At 40.8% G+C, this 22,031-nt stretch overlaps 2 protein-coding genes across 3 annotated transcripts; one reads left to right on the top strand and one right to left on the bottom strand.

Annotated features, from left to right (window-relative positions):
* Nucleotides 1-13: 13 nt before the first annotated feature.
* LOC143881423 (Tetratricopeptide repeat (TPR)-like superfamily protein) lies at nt 14-8,207 on the top strand. The gene is made up of 3 exons (XM_077384486.1): nt 14-621; nt 1,333-2,559; nt 7,698-8,207. The coding sequence occupies exons 1-2, from the start codon at nt 214-216 to the stop codon at nt 2,455-2,457; spliced, it is 1,533 nt and encodes a 510-aa protein (XP_077240601.1). The 5' UTR covers nt 14-213; the 3' UTR covers nt 2,458-2,559; nt 7,698-8,207.
* Nucleotides 8,208-17,938: 9,731 nt separating this feature from the next.
* On the bottom strand, nt 17,939-20,660 carry LOC143881422 (gibberellin receptor GID1C-like). 2 transcript variants are annotated; one of them, XM_077384485.1, is made up of 2 exons: nt 20,313-20,660; nt 17,939-19,538 (listed from the first exon to the last, which is right to left on the bottom strand). In XM_077384485.1, the coding sequence occupies exon 2, from the start codon at nt 19,536-19,538 to the stop codon at nt 18,546-18,548; it is 993 nt and encodes a 330-aa protein (XP_077240600.1). In that variant the 5' UTR covers nt 20,313-20,660; the 3' UTR covers nt 17,939-18,545. The 2 variants fall into 2 exon arrangements, with proteins under 2 accessions (XP_077240600.1, XP_077240599.1); XM_077384484.1 differs by having other exon boundaries at nt 20,281-20,658.
* Between the last annotated feature and the right edge of the window lie 1,371 nt (nt 20,661-22,031).

The raw sequence follows: 22,031 nt of genomic DNA, 5'->3' as shown, positions 1-22,031 counted from the left end.
AATCTGTTATTTGACAATCGAGTTGCATTTCAGATGAACGCTCCCGATCAATCAAAAGCGAGATCCACTAATACTATTTTATAGCGCGTCGCATTGTAATAGAATGAGGTCGCGCTCTCTGAACCCTGCTCCCCCCCGGCATGAAGAACCGAAAAAATGGCATCTGGTAATAGCAGAAGGTCCTCATCCCTCGTCCATTCCATCCATATCTAAATGAGAATGAGTCATCTCTTCGATAAATTCTCACAAATGGCCAAAACAAAGCTCCTCACTAGAAGCCTCAGCACCGCATCTATCAAATCTAAATCCATTTTCCACTTCTCAAAAACCCTAATCCCTCACAGACTCACTTCCCAAACCCTTTGTTCTGATACCGCCACCCCTCCGAAGACCACCCTTCTCACGGAGAAGCGAGCTCCAGCGCAGTTTCCCGGCGAGAAGGAGGATCTCACAAACACGGTTTCCCAACTGGCCGATGAACTGGTCGCCGTCTCCGGCACCGACGGCCTTGCCGGAATCTTAGAAGCGAAAGCCGCCTCACTTTTTAGATCTTATTCCGATGGATCGGCGTCGATCGAGCTTTTTAATCGCTTGAAATCTGAACCTCTGATAGGTCTCGAGGTTCGTGTTCTTCATGGTTAGGGTTTTCTTGTAACTTCTAGAATTAGGGTTTTGAGCATTTTCTATGTGCCCTGTTCCTTTTCCAGATTTTTAATTGGAAAAGGAAACAGGTGGAGGTTGCAGTCTTTGCCTCCTCATTTGTGTTCCTAGAGGTTAGGGTTTTCTCATAATTTCTAGAATTAGGGTTTTGATGTTAGCTACCTAACCAATATGCCAAAAGCTCTAGAGCTGATGGAACACGTCAGGCTAGGCCCTTTAAACCTGTCCCATACCTGACTGGCTCCCGCCTACTCCCAGATAGGTCCCTACCATAACATCCCACCACGCCGTATCCGTACCTCTGTCTGTGGCGGTTTTCTAGGTAGCCCTTTTCACATGTTTCCCCTTCCAAAGTAAAAGCCGTTTCAGAGTGGGCTGGCGAGGACAGCGGGTATGGAAGCGTGGTGGAAGTGGGGGTCTACCTAGGTATGGCACTAGGTGAGAGCCAGCGTGGTACGTGACAGGTTTTAAGGACCTAGCCTAGCGCTTTCCATCAGCTCCGGAGCTTTTGGCATATTGGTTTGGTACATAACATTTGAGCACTTTCTTTGTGCCCTGTTACTTTTCCAGGTTTTTAATTGGAAAAGGAAACATGTGAATGCTGGTATTCTTATTCATAATTACTAGAATTAGGGTTTTGAGCATTTTCTTTGTGCCATGTTCTTTTTCCAGGTTTTTAATTGGAAAAGGAAGCAGGTGGAGGCTGGTATTCCCATGCTTCCGGAGGAGTATGCAAAGGCGATAACCCTCGCTGGTAGAGCGAAGAATACCAACCTTGCTTTGGAGTTGTTCTCAGAGACCGGTATTAAGGGTATTAGGACGGATTCAGCCTATAATGCTTTAATGGCCGCATATGTGTACAATGGTCTCACCAAGAAATCTCTGTCGTTGTTTGAGGAATTGAAGAAAGATGCGGACTGTAAGCCGACAATTGTAACTTATAATATTTTGTTGTCAATTTTTGGCCGGTCTATGCTGGTAGATCACATGGAAACTGTTCTTCGGGTGATAAAGGAATCAAATTTGGTTCATAATATGAGTACTTACAATACTGCAATTGCTGGTTATGTTACGGCATGGATGTGGGATGAGATGGAGAATATGTTCAAGAGCATGGAGGCAAGCCCGATCAAGCCAGATGTGAAGACCCATTTACTGATGCTTCGAGGATATGCGCATTCGGGCACGTTGGAGAAGATGGAGAAGATGTATGAATTGGTGAAGGACGAGGTCAATGAGAAAAACTTGCCATTGGTCAGAGCTATGATATGTGCTTATTGTAAGAGTTCTGATGTGGATAGGGTTAGAAAGATTGAGGCGTTGATGCGGTTTATACCAGAAGACGGATATAGGCCTTGGTTGAATGTGCTCTTGATTAGGCTTTATGCACAAGAAGATATGGTTGAAGGGATGGAGAGTTCCATACTTAACGCATTTGAGAGGAATACCTTGGTCACAACAATAGGTGTGATGCGGTCCATTATATCTAGTTATTTCCGGTGCAATGCGGTGGACAGACTTGCAAAGTTTGTGAAGGAAGCTGAGTTTGCTGGGTGGAGGTTGTGTCGGTCGTTGTACCACTGTAAGATGGTCATGTATGGGTCACAAAATCGTTTGGAGGAAATGGAAAGCGTTATTCATGAGATGGAGACTTACAAATTTGACCCCACGAAGAAAACATTCTTGATAATGTACAAAGCTTATTCAAAATATGGCAGGAGAGATAAAGTAAAGCAAATACTTGGGATAATGTGCAAGCAGGGTTTTGGAATCCCTCTGGATAGCTCTCCTTCCTAACCTGTGCTATCAAATTGGAAACTGGTATTCGTTCCGAATAAAAACAGCACTAGATGAACAATAGCAAATGGTTCTCTTTGTACGAGATTCAAAAGTAGACAGGTAAGCTTCATGTTTTCCATATGCTTTCCATAAATAGGGAATTCTTGTTGCTCTATAAGGGGCCTGGATCATGACCACACTTTTTTTCTTCTTTGTTTGTGATATAAGATAATGGAAATAGAGAATCAAGAAGATGCAACAAAACTGGCTTATTATGTAATAGTAGTCTTTTTTTTTCCTTTTTCTGTACAGATTTGTGGAGGTTTATACCCGTCCATTTTAACCTCCACAAATCGAAGGGTTGGGATGATCCTTTGGAGCTGATTTTTTGGTCACACCCTATCTATGCGAGCGCCCATCAAATGAATGGTTTGCATCACCCAAACAATGTGGGCCCCCGCTGCATTTAGGAACACTTTTACGTGTAGGAACACTCCGTCCCCAAACAAGGGGACGGAGTAGATAACTTATCTACATGATCGTGTAGGAACACTTCTCTCTCTCTCTTTCTCTCTCTCTCTCTCTCTCTCTCTCTCTCTCTCTCACACACACACACACACACACACACACACATATGGGAAAAGTGTTGTGAGCTAGAGCTAACAAACATAGGGGGGCCACGTCGTTTGGATGATCCAAAGCATTCATTTGATAGGCCCTCATATAGATAGGGTGTGCCTAAAAAATCACCTTCATAGTATCATCCTAACCCTTCCATTTTTGGAGGTTAAAATGGACAGGTACATAATACCATTTTCTTAGCGGCCGTTTGGGTGATCTGGAAAGAAAGGAATGGTTCCATCTTTAAAAATAAATCCAAAGGATTCCATTCATTTTTCATAGCGTTAGTTTGATGACTATCCTATGGGCAAGAATCTTGCCGGTGCTTCGGGAATGATTCTAATGACGCTTTTAGAATTTTCTGGCGGGAGATTTGTTATAGTTCTGAGGAGACATTTGATCCTTCCTCCTTGGTGATCCCCTCCTGAAACAAGGAAAGATGAAGCTGAAGTTGACGGGTCAAGTTTATGAAACCTAGGTCCAGCTGGAGTGTGGGGTATTCTTTAGAGATGTTTCCGGTGATACTAAGTGGGCCTTTTCTGTTCCTATTGGGATAAAGGACTTCAACGAGGTGGAAGTTATGGATGTGATGCATGGTCTCCTTTTCATGGATTGTAGATATCTTGATCGTTTAAGAGCACATTGAGGGTCATGTGGTTCAGCTTCAGCATGTTAGGCTCTGCTAATAGTGATACCGATCGGTTGGCTCATTCTGGTGCTGAGAGGACCCATTTGGAGCTCTTTGATTTTCTTCCTCCCTAGATATCCATGTATTTTGTATCTTGTTTAGTTTTACATCGGGTTTCGCTTCGTATCTTGACCATCTCGGTCACTGAGACTTTGTCCCTCTTTTTTTAATGGTTTTGCTTTGAACCTCTTACATTGACTACACTCCTGAAGCATCGCTATGGCCTCTATCGTTTTCTTTTATTGGAACTTTCCATTTTGGAGTAAAACGGTTGATGGTAAATCCAGCCCCTTTAGTGGTTTTTTTTTTTAAAGTTGACATATTTCATTAATATTAAGATAGCATTCGGTAGGGGTGGACATGGTTCGGTTTACCATATATAATCGGTTCCCAGAAATTGGAACCAGAACCGAACCATATATGTTTGGAACGGAACGGAACCGAACCGAACCAGAATCGAAATTGATCGGTTCGGTTCTGGGTAAGGGTGTCAATTTTGGCTCGGGCTCGGAGGCTCGCTCGAGCTCGGCTCGAATCCTTAACGAGCCGAGCCGAGCCGGCTCACCAGGCTCGTTAAGCTTAACGAGCCGAGCCTAATTTAGGCCAGGCTCGGCTCGTTAAGGCTCGTTAAGAATTTAATATATTTAAATGAGGAAAGTTTTTCTAGTCGGCCGACTAGAGAACCTTCTCTAGTCCGCCGACCAAAAAACACAGTGGTCCCACATTATTTGGATAATCCAAAACATTCATTTGATAGGCCCTAGCATAGATAGGGTGTGCCCAAAAAATCAGCTGCATAGGATCATCCTAACCCTTTGATTTGTGGAGGTTAAAAATGGACAGATTTGTGGAGTTTATAAGCGTCCATTTTAACCTCCATAAATCAAAGGGTTAGGATGATCCTATGAAGATAATCTTTTAGGCACATCCTATCTATGTCAGGGCCCATCAAATGAATGCTTTGGATCATCAAAACAACGTGGGCTCACCGTGTTTTTAACCTCCACCGTCCATTTTTAACCTCCACAAATCGAAGGGCTAGGATGATCCTATGGAGCTGATTTTTTAAGCACACCCTATCTATGCCAGGGCCCATCAAATGAATGCTTTGGATCATCCAAACAACATGGGCCCACAGTGTTTTGGTCGGCGGACTAGAGAAGGTTCTCTAGTCGGCCGACTAGAAGAACTTTCCTCTATTTAAATATATATTATATATTAATTTATACATTAAAAGGGGGGCAAAATATGTCACTTCATTTTTGGAACCCCATTTGTTACTAGGACCACCCCCCATAGTGTAAAAACAGTAGTCAAATTACACTAGTAGGGCTGTCCAGGGAAGATGAGGGGTATGAACATAATATAACCCCAGGCTCGGCTCGGCTCGGCTCGTTTACACCCCTAGTTCTGGGTGTACCCAACCTTCACCAAATGTAGATATTTTGCCTAATCGTGTGGTTTTGGAGGGTGAGATTGGTAGAGATAATGGAGGTTTTGATGGGGAAGGTGGTCGGATCTGTGATTAAGGCGAAGAAATCACCGGAATTAGTGACAGTGATTGGAGATAGATGATGGTCGGAGGTCGAAAATGGTGGTGGTGGCTGGTGGGTTAGGGATAGGTGAAGGAGATGAAGAAGATCTTCAGTAGGGGAGGTGGAGGTGGTCGGAGCTTGAAGACGATGAGATTTTTCTTCCTTTCTTTGCTAGTTCTCTCAAAACCCAAAAGAGGTTGAAGACGGCGAGATTTTTCTTCCTTTCTCTGCTAGTTATCTCAAAACCCAAAAGAGGTTGAAGACGACGATATTCTTTTCGTTTTGGGGAAAACTAGGGTTTCCAGTTCCACAATACGTTTTATTGTTTTAAGAAGTTACGATTAAAAGTTAAAACTCTAAAAGCCAAAACGTTAAAGGGGGGTGAATTTATCCGATTGGGATTTGGGCGATACAACCCACTCGGTTCTCGGTTCCGGGATCCCAAACCCAGAACCGAACCGAATTCCCACGGTTCCAGGATTCCAAACCCGGAACCGAACCATATAAATCTGGAACCGAACCAAATTGGCCGGTTCGGTTCGGTTCCTCGGTTTGAAACCGAACCATGTCCACCCCTAGCATTCGGGACCAGGAGTCCCATCCTGCGTTACAAAATATTGAAGAGTATTGGCACGGGCATCCCCGAGACCAAATAAAAAATACAACAAAGTCAAAGTACAATAGCCTAAACTTCTCCTTTCTTCTTTTCAACAGCATGCTTTCTTTACAATTCTCGTAACATTCTTTATAACCTTCATCCGTACCCTTCTGAAATTGCGGATAAACTAGTTCTCCTAACAAATACCAAGCTTGCACTCTGAAGCTCTAAAACTCTAGATCAAACGTAAATCTCTAAGAAAATATAGCAAGGCTAGAGTATCCAGACAAGAAAGTCTAAGCGAAAGACAGAGTCTCTCAAGCCATGACTGTTGTAGATTGTGTACTTCTGGATATAGACAGGTATTTCGCAATGTTATTTAATTGTTAGCTATCTTGGATGATCGTCAAGAAGATTTACCATCGACAAACCTACAACCCAATTTTTGAAATTCCCAAATTAACAACTAAAACCTCCGGACTAATTTTAGAAAAAACACTACCATCTTCAGGCAAAAGACTAAGGAGTCAACCCTAAACGAGACACTGAGGATTCTCAGGCCTAGGGGAATCAACTTCCCGCCAATGAACACACTTCCTGAAATCATTAAAATATTAAACTGCATTTTCTTTTTTCTTCACTCTTTTCTCCTCTAATTGATAATTATTTTCTCTTTCTCTTTTCTTTTTCCTTTTTCTCTTTTTTTTTTCTTTCCTCTTTTCTCTGAACAGCTAGGGAGACTTACCAACTCTTATCCGGGGCCGGATGGCCTTTCCTTTAGGGAATACTACCCTCGGCCCCCAATTTTCCCCCAATTATCCCATCCTCCTATTCCAGACAAGCCTCCCTACGTTCCTTCAAATCTCTGATCGCCATAGATAAGAAAAGTTGCTTCGTAGCTTCTAGATCATTATCGAATCCTATCCCAAAAACATCACCTATAGCCAGCATCTCGTCTAATTCCTCAGATGGGAGAACAATATTTTCTTTCCCACCTTCACTTTCCTCAACCATTCTGTCCTTTCCTTTATCATTGGCCTCCAGACCCATTCGATTCCGGATCTCCAAGCTCACCTCCTTGTCTAGAGTGTCCCTTGAATCCTATGAATCCTCTAAAGAGACTGCTATCAGTTTTTAAAGTCTCTATTTTATCTGCCTTTTCTTTTTTCCCAATGAAGCCGGCGACCCTTCTCTCCTCCTCCAAAGCTTCCTTGAAAAAAGGAAGTTTGTAGATTCGAACAAAGACATCTTTCGGGTTCGTCTATCCGGAGACTTTATTAAGCTCTTCTTTGTTTGCCAGGGCATCCTTCTTGAATTGCTTCCATTGCCTTTTCCAAATACCCATTGAAATCTCTCTGGGGTGGCGCACTCCTCAGACACCATTTTTTCATCGTACTCTAGTTCTTTCAGGAACTGGAGATCGTCAACTTCGAAGGATACAGCCTTCCTCTTTCCATGCGAGGCAAGACACTTTAGTGGTTTTACATCTGTTAGTATTTTTTCTCTTTAGTCATAGAACACTAAAAGGGAGTGTTACTAGTAAACATAGAGAGGGCGGAGGGATGTTATCACCCTTAAGGCATTTTTGTCAACCATGAAAAGGATTAAATGTAACACTTCTATTTTATTGCCAGTATGTGAGGATCTTATTTTGACCTTTGTATGGAAGCAGCATTTAACATATCCTCATGGACATAGTTATATACGTGGCTATTTCTTAATTAATATTTTTTTATCTACTGAAGTAGAATGCTTATTTTTGTTGAAGTAGGAATGCTTGTTTGTCATTTGGAACGTTTTGCTGTTTTTGTTGCAGAATTACATAAATTATTTGCAGTACATGAGCTACCAACTACAATTGGCGGACAGAAACTGAAATAATCACTGATGCCATAGAGTGCCGGTATTCTGCTTGTACTCCCCTTGCTGGGCACCTTGTAACATTTCCATTCCTAAAATCAGAGTTATCAGAGCTGGAAAATCTGTGTGTCTGGATACAATATTCTTTCCAAGGGTAAATTTTTTTGAGCTGTTCCTTTTCTAATCTATCTAGCAATGATAATTTCTTCAGAAGCCACCCAACAGCTGGCATTATGAGTGTCTGGAAACTTTCCAAGCAACTTCATCTTGCAACAGGACAACACGAATTGCTTATGAAGGAGCAGTCTACCACTGTCTCTCTAATAAATTCAATATTATGCTTGTTGGGTGAGTCAAACTAACTGTATTAGATCTATGGTGTTTACTGAAGTTCTTGAGCCATGAACGATGCATTGCTGAAAAACCCTCTAGATGTTGCAATAAAGGACAGTTTTGATTTGTTCTAGTTCATTTGAAACTAAACAAACTGTATGATCCCTTTCTTTATGAAACTGAATTATCTAATCAAGTGATCATTCCCATTTCTTTCGACATAAAAATGGACGTAAAATTTGTTTTATGTTGTAAAAATAATCATAAAACAAATGTTACGTCCATTTTTACGTCGAAATAAACGGAGGCTTACTGAAAATTCAGCGCAGTGAGGTATAGGTATACATTTACAAATTGTTTAAATACTGGTATTTTACGATATCGCTAGTTATATTACCAACCAGTATTTATATATACCAGGGCCATTGGAACTTTTTATTTAATTGGTCCTTTATAATACCAAAGTTCTAGCCTATTAAATAGTGCATAAATACATGTTTAAGGAAGAATTCTTATTTTGAACACATGAGTAATGTTTATGTATGTTTTACCGATATTTAAAACCTTTCTTTTGGGATCTTAGAAACATCATTTTGACTTCTGTATTTGCTCATATTTCTAAGGATTCTTTATTGATTTGTTTCCTTTTTGCTCGCTATATTTTTGGCAGTAATATGTTTAATTTCTCGAACTTTCCACCATCTTCAAGATAGCATCTATTCATTTTCTGCACATCCATTATCCTCAACCATTAGTTCATAGTTGTGCTTACAGGAGTCCAGATTCATACTCTTTTTTTTAAGAGGTAACAAATTTTATTCCATCCGAAAATAGATTACAATCGACAGGGACAAGATGTCCCATAGAGGGATTCCACTATGTACAAAAAACATCCAACAAGCCTAGTCCCCCATCCCAGAATACACTGAAAAATATCCCTCCAAGATACAATCAGGGATGAGATTAGAATAACCCCAAAGTTGCCTGCCCCATATCACATACCAGAGATCCCTCAACAATACATGGGGATGCGAGGTTGACGCCATGCTTCGCCAAAGCATCCGCCATCGAATTTGCGCTTCTTCTCCTATGCTCAATAAGGGGCTTCACAATGCCAACGAGGTCTCTGACTTCGTCAATTTTCGATGCCAATCTCCACGATCCGCAGCACCAATTTGATGCCAAGTAATGGCATTCGCCAAATCGCCTTCGACAATCAAAGGACCCAAGTTTTGCACACTGAACCATTTGATACCAAATAGAAGGGCGGATATTTCCGCTTCATTGGCATCGCAAATGCCGGCCGGGCCTGAATATGACGCAATGATAGAACCCATATGATTCCAGAAAACACCCCCAAATCCAGCCCTACCCGGGTTGCCAAGTGAGCTCCTGTCAAAATTTAGTTTGATCCATCCCAGCGGAGGCGGGGACTAGCACGGTGCAATGACATCGCGGCACTTCTTCTCATAACAGATCACCCTCCAGTTGCGCAAAATAGACCCCACCGTATAGGGAATACTCTTTTTAGAATTTGCCCATCGGATAATAGATATTTTAATGTCAAGTGCAATATATCGATGAGGTCCTTTCATACTCTTATCAAATCAACTTTAGTAAAGCTCCTGATAAAATGTTTCACCTTCATGTTTTTTCTTAGGATCTGCTTCAAAAAATGGTTATTCTTATGATAAATTTCTTAATTCTTACTATCAATAACTAAAGTGGGTTTGTTCTTATGAAATCATTAGGTGCATCCATCAGCATGTTATGATATGTTATCATATTAATGTAGCAAAATGGGAGTGAGCATGGCTTAAATCCTACCTGCTTTTCCATTTCTCTTTGATCTGTAGACCTTGAATTGGAGAGAATCCTTGATTGGTGTATCAGCTAAGAGTAGTAGTACTGCTTTCTTGTCCTATTTCCTTCTTGATCAGTCCTTTTTCAAGATTTTCATCTTCTGTATTTTGGCTATAAGATTCCAAATTTATTTTTTCATTCCATGTGGCCACCATTTCATAGAAGTGACTCGTGCCAAGTTGATGGAGTCAAAAGAGGTAGGGGTAGACAAAAAACAACTTGGGTAGAAACAGTGAGGGAAGACTTGAGGGCTTGGACATAGGAAGAAAATGATCAATGTAGACGAAGCAACTAGTGTCAGGATTAGACTTAGTCAACTTGAACCCGGTAGATCCATCCACTTTCTTCATAAATTTTTTTCTAAAGGATTCATTAGCCGACCCCAACTAGTTTGTGACAAAGGCTCAGTCGAGTTGAGTTTATATTACCACCATTGTATGAAACCCATCTCACTGACAATTCTGTTGAGGGAGATGATATCCACTCTACCTTGTGCTCTCCTCCTCTCTATTTTACACTTTTCTAATTGGCTGTTACTGTTAAATGCTGTTACAATTCTCATAAAGTTATTAAACCAGGGAGGTGCGGATATCAATTCCCTTACACAACTCAATTGGGGACTAAAACAAACCTAGGATTGAACCCAGTACGTACCTAGTCTAGCCAAGGGAAATGCTAGTGGCTCGTGTGATTCCTTCCCTACATCTGGGACATGGTTAGCGTGGTCCTGTTTGGATTGCAGGAGTCTTCTGGAAAAGTTTGGAAAGGAAAAATATTTCAAAAATTTCCTAATTTTTTTTCAGACAAGAAAAAGATTAGCTTGAACCGACCCTATTCAATTTTTATTTAGAGAGACGTTCAATTTATAATAACATCACTCTAAATTAACCCTAATCACATCAATTTCCTCTAAATCAAGGAGAATATTTCCTTGAAAAAGGTTTCCATCAGGGCCCCCTGTTTGGATTGCAAGAATTTGGTGGAAAAGTTTGGAAAGAAAAAAAAAATGACGTAGCCTCTAAAACATTTTTATTTAGAGTGATCTTTAATTTATGAGGAAATCCCTTATAAGCAATCATTTTCCTCTAAGAAATCCCTTATAAATTATTTTACGCCAGAAATGTTTTTCCTGCAATCCAAACAGGACCTAGTAGATTTGAAAGAAAAAGGGGGTGTTTGGATCTAGGGAAAATAATATTAAAATGAATTCTATGGAAAATAATATTTTATGAAATATTTTTGCGCATATTTACAGTGTGGCCGATTATGGAAACCTCTATAGATCGGAGGGTTGGGATCATCATCCTATGGGAATTGTTTTCTGGACACAGCCTATTTACGTTGTGGCTGATCAAATGAATGGTTTGGATCTTCCTGTGGTGTGGGCCATACAGTACTTTTTGAAAATCTAAAAAAAGAAGAAGTCTTAATATACTTTTTGCATATAATATCAAATTAATTTAGGGCAAAGATGTTTGGAAAATACAAACAAAGGGCCTGTTTAGGGCCTGTTTGGATACCTCCTATTTTGTATTCGGATTTGGAATTGAGTTTTGAATACAAATTGAATAGCCCCAGCAGCTCATGTAGAGGGAGACAGAGAGGGAAGGGGGTACTTCCTAGTGGAGGGGAGAGATTGAGGAGCAAAGAGGGGTGCAGGAAATTGCCAGATCTGTGGATTTCCAAGTTCTTATTTCCAGAGCATATTTAGAAATCTGATTTTTTTCACTGTCAGTTGTTGAATTAGAAATCCAAGAATTTGATCCGATCCAAACGGGCCCAAAAGGTAATATAAATACGCGATTTTATATGTTGTGTGGGTGTAAAATCCGGTATTTTTCAAAAAATACGGTGGGGCCCACTTTAAAAGAATGATAAAAAATAATTCATTTGTTGTGTCATTATGTAAATTGAATGGCAACCTATAAATCATCCCCATAGGATCATACTAACCGTCGTATCTGTAGAGGTTTCTACAATGTTGTGGCCCCTAGAGATCGGAAGGTCAGGATTATCCTAACCCTCCGATCTAAAAACGATTTGGATCATCCTATAAAGTGGGCCCACTATACTGTTTGAAAAATATTGGACTTTTTAACACCGGCGGGTGTGGCTCTTTGGCGTAAAGTCATGGGTATGCTCCCCAATGGCGTGGTTTATGCCTTTTATGGGTGATTGCGCGCATCTATAGGGATTAGTCCCCCGGCCTAAAATGGGGTGGGGATATCCTATGTCATCAAAAAAATATATATAGATATTGAACTTCAAGCCCACACTGGTATATATTATGACTTATAGTGGGTCTCCCTTGATTGATCTGAACCTTCCAATCCATAGGCATTGGTTTGGATCTCCTATAGCATCTAATAATGTATTACTTTTTTAAGCAGTTGATAGGCAAATGGTTCACATAGGATATCCAAATCAAGGCCTATCAACTGGATGGTTCAAATCAATGTAAAGTAGGACCCACTACCACATGTTTTACAAGAGATTTTATACCGTGCGTTGCCTGGAAGTCCAGTATTTTTCAAGAAGTACAATAGGGTCCACTTTATAGGATGACCCTAGCCCTCCGTTCTATAAGATTAGATGGGAGGGTTAGGATCATCCTATTGTGAAGATTCTATTTATGTTGTGGCCCAACAAATGAACGGTTTGGATCATCAGCAGACACCATGTCAATACTCTTGAATGTTGTAACGGTGACTTTGGAATTTGGATCACTGTAAAAGTAGAAACTTTTAGTGGGTCCCAGTCTATCAGCAGTTAAAGTGTTCAACTGACCAACGAATAAAAAATCGAAACGTGTCGACGGTACGATCTGGATAGCTAATAGAATAACGAAACGGGTGTCCAGCTGATATCATTCTGGCTGACGAATGAGAAATCGAAACGTGGCCATGAGCTGGTCTGAGTCCGGTCAAACGCACGCTGCTGACGTGTCTGACACCCTGGCTTTCCATTATCCCTGTTTTTTTTCAGTTTTTTTCTAGATTTCGTACGGATTTCTAAACGACAGATGGCAGTTTTTGCCCCCCCTTTGCACTCCATATACAACCCTTTTAATGTATATATTAATATAATATATATATATATATATATATATATTTAAATATATTAAATTCTTAACGAGCCGAGCTGCCTAACTCGTGCTCGGCTCGTTAAGGATTCGATCCAAACTCGAGCGAGCTTCCGAGCCCGAGCGAAAATTGACACTCTTACCCCAGATTGTACAGGGTATGCGTGTGAATTCCAGTAATTTTAAAAATGTACCGTGGGGCCAAACTTTGTTGGATGGTCGAAACTGTTCATTTGTTGGGCCATGAGGTAAATGAGATTTACCATGAAGATCATCATCTACATGGGCTGATCTTAACCCTCCGATCGGTAGACGAACTTCACATTGTAGAATTCTCTTTAGATCGAAGGGCTAGGATCATCCTATTGAGATGATACCGGTTTGGATCATCCTACAAAATGGGCCCCACTGTACATTCTGAAAAATCTCGAAATTTAGGTCATGTGAGAATTGTTCACTGCTTGAGGATAACTTCACCCTCTGACGTTTCTCTTTGCCCCGGGGATTTTATCCGTCAGATGGGGGGGAATATCATTTCCCTAATTTAAGATGGAAGTTACTTACTCACATCACAACTCTCACCTCAATGAAAATAACTTTGTCTAGATATTGGAAATTAATTTGTCAATTTATCCAAGACAGATATAAAAAATCCTAAGTATCTCTATAAGAGTCAGGACAGGTTTGGGTTTTATTTATTTAAACCCGACCCGACCTGAGATTGTGTCCGTCTTTCCGCCTTTTCAATCTAAATCCGTAGAAATTATAAGGTGCTCAACCGTCAAGTCCCGGAAGGTGGTACCTCAAAAGCAAGGTTTTAAATTTCGAAATCCGAAATTTTTGATTTCGCGAAACTAAAGTTGGGAGAAGTCGAAACGTTACGTTTTCTCTGAAATTTCGGGCCGGGACGGAGTTTAAGGAATATCTCAAAAAACTAGGTTTAATTCATTATTTAATATTATCCCAAAATTTCAGTCGAAATTGTCGAAATTTTGTACCGGATAAAATATTACTTTATTTTATTTTGATAGATTTCGTCTGAAATTTCGGCTTCGGTGTGGGCCGAATTGCATTCCCAAACTGAAATTTAAAACCTTGTTCAAAAGTATCACCCTTGATTTCTGATCCAACAGCAACTTCTTAAAAAGTGGGCTGCTGTTGGATCAAATATGGTACCGTTTTGACGGTACTTGACGGTTGGGCACCATATAAAAACTTCTAAAATCCGAACTTCAACTGTTGAGGAAGATAAACCGTAACCTAACCCATCTACCTCAATTTCTCAAATTTGAAAAGGTTGGGTCCGGGTTGGCCCGAGGAAAAGAAAACAATATAAAAAAATGGATATTGGGTGTGGAGTCAAGTTCAGGTCGCAATAAAATCACCATAAAATCATGAGGATGTGGTCAGGTTTGGGTCAGTTTGGGTTACCCAAGGCTTAAAACCCTAATGCTCTGTTTGGTTGCCGGGTTTTTTTTGTTCCTGGGAGTTATGTGGGAGAGTAAGTTAAATTTTGGTCCCATCCCATGTTTGGTTGCCTTTTAGCACTAAGTTTTTTTTAATCCCACACTTGTAATGATTACTTGTGGGGTGAATTTTTTAATCCCACTTTTGTAATGATTGGCTTTTCATCCCATCCCAAGATAACCCCAGGAACAAAAATAAACTCAGGAACCAAAAATAAGCTTGAGAAGAATTTTTTTCTACCCAACAGTTCAAGCAACCAAACAAAGGTTTTTTTTTTTCCACCATATCTCCCAGGGTATTTTTTTCTCCCACATAACCAAACATGGGATTTTTATTTTACCAGGATACTTCTAGGATTTTTTTTCCCACCTATCTCCCAGGGTATTTTTTCTCCCACATAACTCCCGGGAACAAAAAAAACCCGGCAACCATACAGAGCATAACTAAACCCGAAATTAAATGTAGTTAGCTTTTCCCCACCCAAGCCAAAATCAGGTTAAACCTGTCAGGTTCGCGCCCACAACCTGGCCCAATCCAGGTTCCAACCCTAGAATCCCTAGTATAATATTTATGTAAATATATTTGCCACATTTACATTTCTAAATACTAGAAAATTAAACCATTTAAAAAAGGGAAATGATATTTGCGCCAAGGTGTTTCGATAAACATGCGCTCTACTTGTTTGTCGTGTAGTATTTAAAGCGTTTAAAGAGCTTTTTGAGAACCGTAATATCCTCTGAAATCCCTTTAACTACTACACGACAAACAAGTGGAGCGCTTGTTTATCGAAACACTTTGGCGTAGATATCATTTCCCTAAAAAAAAGCATAAAATTAAGTAATTTCAAACATAGAATATACTATAATATGACACCGACCGTCTCCGTCCAGCCATCGATGTTTCATGCACAAACACGTGGCCGTAATGCTGCCATTAATGGAGTGGAATATGGATTGTTTAAGGTGTTCACAGATAAACTAATATTCGATTAAATCAAGTGAAATTCGGGGTGGCCCATGATTCAGAGGACAGCAATGTCGTATTAGAGAATATGTTCTCAGGCTAACCCAGCTGATTTAGAAACGACAAAAAAAGGGACAATAACAAATCTGACAAATACACCCCCAAATTTTTTAATTTTAAGCTAATCCTTTTCCTAAGTCAGGCATAAAAAGTCAAATGAAAACAACCTTCCACACCTTTGTCCAAGTTAGCTGTTCCTAAATTTAATACTATACTAAAACAAAACCAACAGCAAAAGGTTATAGGGTTTGTTTAGGTGGCCCCATTTGAATATATAGAGCAATTTCCAGATGGGTTTCTCACCATTACAGACAAATGCTTAATGTTAAGCAGCTATCCCAGGATCCAAACATACAAACAAGTACCAATCTCAGATTGGTGACAATGATCCAACTGTTCCAAATTCTCATCGAAGATGGATTGATCGATTGTATGTGTCTAGGCACTTTTATCACTCGGTCAAGGCTTGTTGTAGAGAACGCACGTCTCCAACTAACACTCTGACATGGCGGTGCTGGAGCGGCAATGGCCACTAGTTCTAAGCAAATTTTAATAGACCCAGTTTATTCTGACTCAAACGAATCTATACCTAAACAATACGCTAAAATCTTAGAGTTGATGGAACATGTTAGGCTAGGCCCTTGAAACCTGTCACATAGCTAAGCAGGCTCCCACTTGGGACAAAAAAAATCCACCACGGTCCCACATTCATCGTCCTTGGTGACCCATCCCTAGCCCAACCCGAGATAGCATTCCCTCAACCCTAACCCGACCCAACCTGAGCCTCGGGTTGAGGATGGTCAACCCTAACCCAACCTGCCTCTAAATCTCTCAACCTTAACCCAACCTGCCTCTAAATCTCTCTCAACCCAACCCATGTAACCCGAAATCGGGTGGGTTGGGTTCATGTTCAGCTAGGGCAAAACAAAAAAATACAGGACAGAGGTCGGGTTGCCGAGGCCTCAACCCTAATTGTTGGGGGTAAAATCGGTTTACCCGGTACCGACCTTCAGACTGAACCTTAACACACAACCGGGTCGACATAAATTCATACAAGAAACCATCGGCACCTACCCACGACAAGGTGCCACAACGTTTCCCCTTGGATCGGCACCGACCTCGAGAGAAGCCAGATAAGATCGCTGGAATCTCGCCATTAAGCGATCGATCCAGGCAACCGTTACACATAAGGCGCTTCATTCAAATTCAAAACATCCTGCCAAGGCCACTTTCCACGATCTCCGCCCATAATTCTAGGAAATCATTTCTCCACGATCTTATCCTCCACCCATCACGCCCCACGTGGGCTAAATCAAAGGCTTGATTGGCGCCATGGAGATCATGGGTCTCCCTTCCTATAAAAAGGTACCTCCACGCTCAAAGGTGACCATCTTCCTCTACCCCCAAAACACTATCTTTCTCTATGAATTGGTATTTTGCTTAGATGTCTGTTGGTGCCGATTTCTGACTTGAGCGTCGGAGGGTGCCCCCAAGTCCCCCTTCAGGGGCCCTTCTAACGTTGTTTTCTGTGAGCGCAGGCACCCACTGATCGGAGCTCTACCAACCCGAACAGCCGCATCCATCTACAACGCTCATCCGACTCTCAGGTACGAATTTTGGCGTCATCACTAACCTAACCCAAAATTAAAACGGGTTGGCTTTTCCCAACCCAACTCAAGCTGAGGAAATGCCAACCCAACGTGAGCCAAATCGGGTTTGGGTTGAGCATGATCCAAGTTGCATCCCTGCATTTTATGGTGGCTTACACTCTAGCTTTTTTCCTAAGTAGCCCTTTACACAGGTTGGCCTTTCATGACCTTAACACGTGATGTGACCTTAACACGTGATGTGATGGCTGCTTCGATACCAAATGTTAGATACTTATCCAATACATGAAACCCTCTTGAGCTGAAGGAATGCAATAGGCTAAGCCCTTAAACCTGTCCATACCAGGCTGGGTCACACCTAGTCCCATACCGAGCCAGGCCATACACTGGCTGTAACAGTAACATTGTCATATTTGAGCCTGAAGTGCATTACAGCCAGGCACGAGTCACAATCGGATCACCGATTAGGGTCCAGAAGGGACCGAAAACAATCGCTAGCCATGGCAACTGGAAGATCATATATTATGTGTCATTTCAAGTTTCAAGTAACGAGATGGCCTGATCAGTAGTTCTATATCATATGCTTCCCTGCACCACCCGCTCTGCCAACCTTTCACCCCTAACAGACTTCACCATTGAGGAATCCCACCATCACACTGTAATAAGACACTGTTAATTGATCAAAAATATGTCTTGAGGCTTCTTATTCATATTCTTCCTGGTTACTCTCTACACTTAACGAAGTTTATAGCGGTTTGCAAATGAAGAACAAGAAATGAAAAACAATAGACACCTCCAGCCATTATAAAATAAAAGACCATGTTAAGAATAACCAAACATCAGCTTTATAACAATTTTCCATAACACATGTATACATAATATATATAGATATATATAGATCACAATACCATAGATGTTTCCCATGTTCTGAAATTAGCACTTAACATTTAGTTAGGAACCAATTGATCCACCAGTAAACACTACCCCTTCTCCTATCTCTCCCTTTTAAATGGTCAGAAGTCAGAAGGGGTAAGCTAAGCTTGGTGGGTTTCCAGAATCCATCATCAAACTAATGACTAGTGCTCCATACCATTTGCGAAGCGCTATAAATTCAAGAAGTCCGATAAGACCAAGAAGTCCGATAAGACGAATTCCCATACCACCAATAACAGATTCAGCAAAATACGCCACAGAAGATTCAGACATTCTTGCCCTGGCCAAGCAGGCTGAATCCGCTAAAACTAGCCATCCCTGATACAATATACTTTGCACCGAAATAACCAAACCAGCAAGGAGAACTAGTTCCCAAGTTGAATCCCCAATTACCAGAATCAAACATCATAGTAAGTAGTACGCATCTTATTCACTGCACACCTTCACCCATTAAGAAAAAATAACGTCGAGCTTCAGTTATGTATAGGTAAGTCTATTAACAGTTAGAACTCACAAAATTCTTTATCTCCTCCATAACAGTATAATAATGTTCAGTATTGGGCAGCAAGTAGAACCCAATTGTGGCCTGCTCAAGATACATATGTTTCACATCCTGACCAGCCCTTTTGAGCCCTTCGGCGTATGCCAATTGCCAGTCTTGAACGAGATCAAGACCCGCCACTACAACTAGGCTTTTCGGAAACGAAAGACCTTCGAGATTTACAGCATTGGGACCGAAAGGATTACAAGCCACATGGTTTCTATCCGCACCTTCGGGCAGAAATGCATTCCAATACCAATCTCTATCTTGAATGCTAACAAAGTATTTCCCATCCAATCTCAACTCCGACTTCGTTCTTTCCATCCCTCCGAACATCGGGTTGAGGACTATATTCCCCAATACTTCAATATCCGATTGTGCGGCCCGTACCGCAACATGATGAACGATGTTACCACCTGAACTGTCCCCAGCCAAGAACACATTCACCTTAGAGTCCTTTCCACTTCTCAACCACGGCCTCGACTTAACCCATTTGAGAGCTGCCCATCCATCATCATAACAACATGGGTATGGATTTTCAGGCGATCGGCGATAATTAATGGAGATAACAACAGCCTTACAAAGACCCACTAAGCGGCGGCAAAGAGTGTCATAAATAGCGCTGTTAGCTGATGAGTGAGCAAAACTTCCTCCATGGAAGAAGATAATAACAGGAAAGGGATCACTGCTTGGAGGTTGTTCTATATCAACGATGATACCCGGTTGGGCGTCGGGACCAGGCCGGTAAATTCGGCTCCAGAGGCTTGTGTTTCGATCAACTATAACATCGAAGGAGAAGACCCCGTCCACCGGAGTGGCATTGGCGGGGACTTTCCGATCGAGGAATTCGGCTAAATGGCGGTTAATTGAGCCGTCGGGACGCCGGAGGAGATTGTAGGCCAGTTTGAAGTTGGAGATGAGGACCCATGTGTTAAGGGGAACCACCATCTACAAGAGGAGTAAAAAACAGAGATACTATTAGGTTTTTTCTCTGCAACTGTGAAGTGAAATTCAATTTTATTTTGGGCATTAATGAAACCCAAAGTTTGATTATTCTAGCCACTTTCAAATCAAAATTCTAGCGTTTTTTTTTACATTTCCATCAAAGCGAAAGAAAAATAAACTTCAATAAATTGCAGACAGACATGGATCATCTCTTTATAAAAGTTGGAAAAATAGAAAAAAAGAAACCCTAAATCTCACCAAAGAATACAAATAAAACCCTAAATCCCAAACCAATTAACTTTGAAATCCAAATTTCCAAAATTCAAAGAGATTAAAGAACAATATAAACCCATTTACGCAACCACGATCACAAATCCATAGGAGTAGAAACCCTAAATCCCAAATACAATACAGGACGGGTAACCAAAGAACAATACTAATAAAACCCTAAATCTCAAATCAATAAACTTTAAAACCCAAATCTCCCAAACTCAATGAAAATCATGAACAATATAAACAACCGAATTCAAAATTTACAGAAAAATAAACCCTAAACCCCAAATCAAATACAGGATAAGTGGATAACTACCCAAAGAACAATACAAATAAATCCCTAAATAATAATAAAAAATCAATAAACTATAAAACCCAAATCCCCAAATTCAAACAGAACCAAGAACAATATTAACCCTCATATTCAAAATTTTCAAAAAAAATAAAAACCAAACCCTAGCCAAAACCATACCCTGGCTTCATTGACATTAACCTCGTTACTACCTGCCATCGAGTCTTCAATTTCAATTAGAAAAAAACCCTATAAACCCACATATCTTCTCAAAACTCCCACCCTTTCTCATTCTCAAAGAAAGAAACCCTAACCCTAATCTCCTTCAAAACCTTCGTATCCAAAATACCCCTCCTGAATTTCTCGTTCGGCTCTAATTAATAAGCTTCGAGAGAAAGAAAGACCGAGAAGTGGGACAGGAGCTAGGGTTGCGTGAGTTAAAAGAAGAACAAATCACCACAGAAAATGGAAAAACAGAGAGAGAATGGGTGAAGGATAAGAGGAGCGGCGCACGTAAGCAGAAAATTGGAGTCAAATGCTAAAGAACACGAGAGAGTTTGGGAAGAAGGAGAGACGACAAATAAGGATGCCGAAATAAACTATTGCGTGTAGGGCCCACAGCTATAATTAGTTAATAAAATAAAATCGTTTCTGATGAAAAAAAAATAAAGGGAGAAAAATTTAAAGGGAAGGAGACAAAAGTTTCCTGCGTGCGGCCGACGCGAGGGAGGTACTACGCGACAAATTACCCACTGCTTCGTCTTGACGTGCTAAATTACGATAATACCCTTCCGTTGAAAAAATGGAGTTTTTCTCTTTTCAATAGACGGAACTGACCTTGCTTCATTTGAGTGCTAAGGTTGTTTTTGTAATTTTATCGTGTAAGCGTGATTGAATTTTTGGGTTGTCTCGTGGGCCAGGGCCTATCCGCCCATGCTGTTTGAATAAAACATCAGCCGTTGATTATTATTTTTTTTTTTCAGGAAGTCATTGATTCACCCCTCATTTTTCCCCGGCCACCCCAATCTACTGTATTTATGACTACTCTTTTTAGCTAAAGGGGTGGCCCGAGGAATAAAAGGGGACAAATAAATAATTTTGCCTTTTCATGGCGGTAGACGTGTTTTCACTGTTCATGTATAGCACGTGAGCTGGCACGGGGCACGGAGAGCTTTTTATGATAGAGTTTGAAAAAAAATGGTTTTTTTGTGACACGTGTATAAAAAGACGAAGAGAGAGAGTGTAAAGCGTCATGCAAATTTTGGATTCTACTGAAATGACCAAAACACCGCTATTCAGGGTTAATTTGTCATTTTCTTTAATCCGAAAATACCCCCTAAACCCACAATAGAATTTGTGCTCTCACATGAGGGTATTACCGAATTTTCACTATAGGTTGGGGCCCATTATAAAGTGATCCAAATCCTGCTTCAGCAGATGATGCTGACTGTTGGATTGAATTTCTGGCCTGTAAATAGATGATTTAAAGAAAGGCAACTACTGATGGTTGCACGACTACTATGTTTTGATAATTGCACTAATTCATCTTGCCTTTTATTTTGTTAGAACAGCTGTCAAAGGTTATTACAGTTCCCAAAAAGCTCTTGGAAGCTAATTTTAAAAGAAAATACAAGCCGAGTTTGTGTCGTTATAAAAAGGACGTTGTGCATATATCAGTCCCCTAAAGAAATTATTTCTTTTTTATGAAAAAAATAAACCAATGGCTACATTCTAGGAGGGTGGTCAAAAGTGAGGAAGATAAATGGAGGAAAAGATTTGAGTGTGCCCCACCAAAATGGAACCCACTAGAGAAGAGTTTCGATCATCCGATGATCGGCCACACTGCGCGTTTGGCAACTATGAATTTATTTTTTCCTGGAAAATTAGCTTACTCAAGGGTGAGGAATGACAGGCGAGCCGGAGAGGAGTAG

This window comes from Tasmannia lanceolata, unplaced genomic scaffold (genome assembly GCF_043159265.1).
Source record: "Tasmannia lanceolata isolate RefF3 unplaced genomic scaffold, GAP_Taslan_0.1 ptg000007l, whole genome shotgun sequence".
NCBI lineage: Eukaryota > Viridiplantae > Streptophyta > Magnoliopsida > Canellales > Winteraceae > Tasmannia > Tasmannia lanceolata.
This window is presented reverse-complemented; position numbering and strand designations above follow the sequence as displayed.

Coding starts and splice junctions, on each gene's coding strand:
- LOC143881422 (XM_077384484.1), bottom strand. CDS start 20,319: ATGGCAGGTAGTAACGAGGTTAATGTCAATGAAGCCAGG. Junction 19,539..20,280: donor TTAATGTCAATGAAGCCAGG/GTATGGTTTTGG, acceptor CTCCTCTTGTAG/ATGGTGGTTCCCCTTAACAC.
- LOC143881423 (XM_077384486.1), top strand. CDS start 214: ATGAGAATGAGTCATCTCTTCGATAAATTCTCACAAATGGCCAAAACA. Junction 622..1,332: donor AACCTCTGATAGGTCTCGAG/GTTCGTGTTCTT, acceptor TTCTTTTTCCAG/GTTTTTAATTGGAAAAGGAA.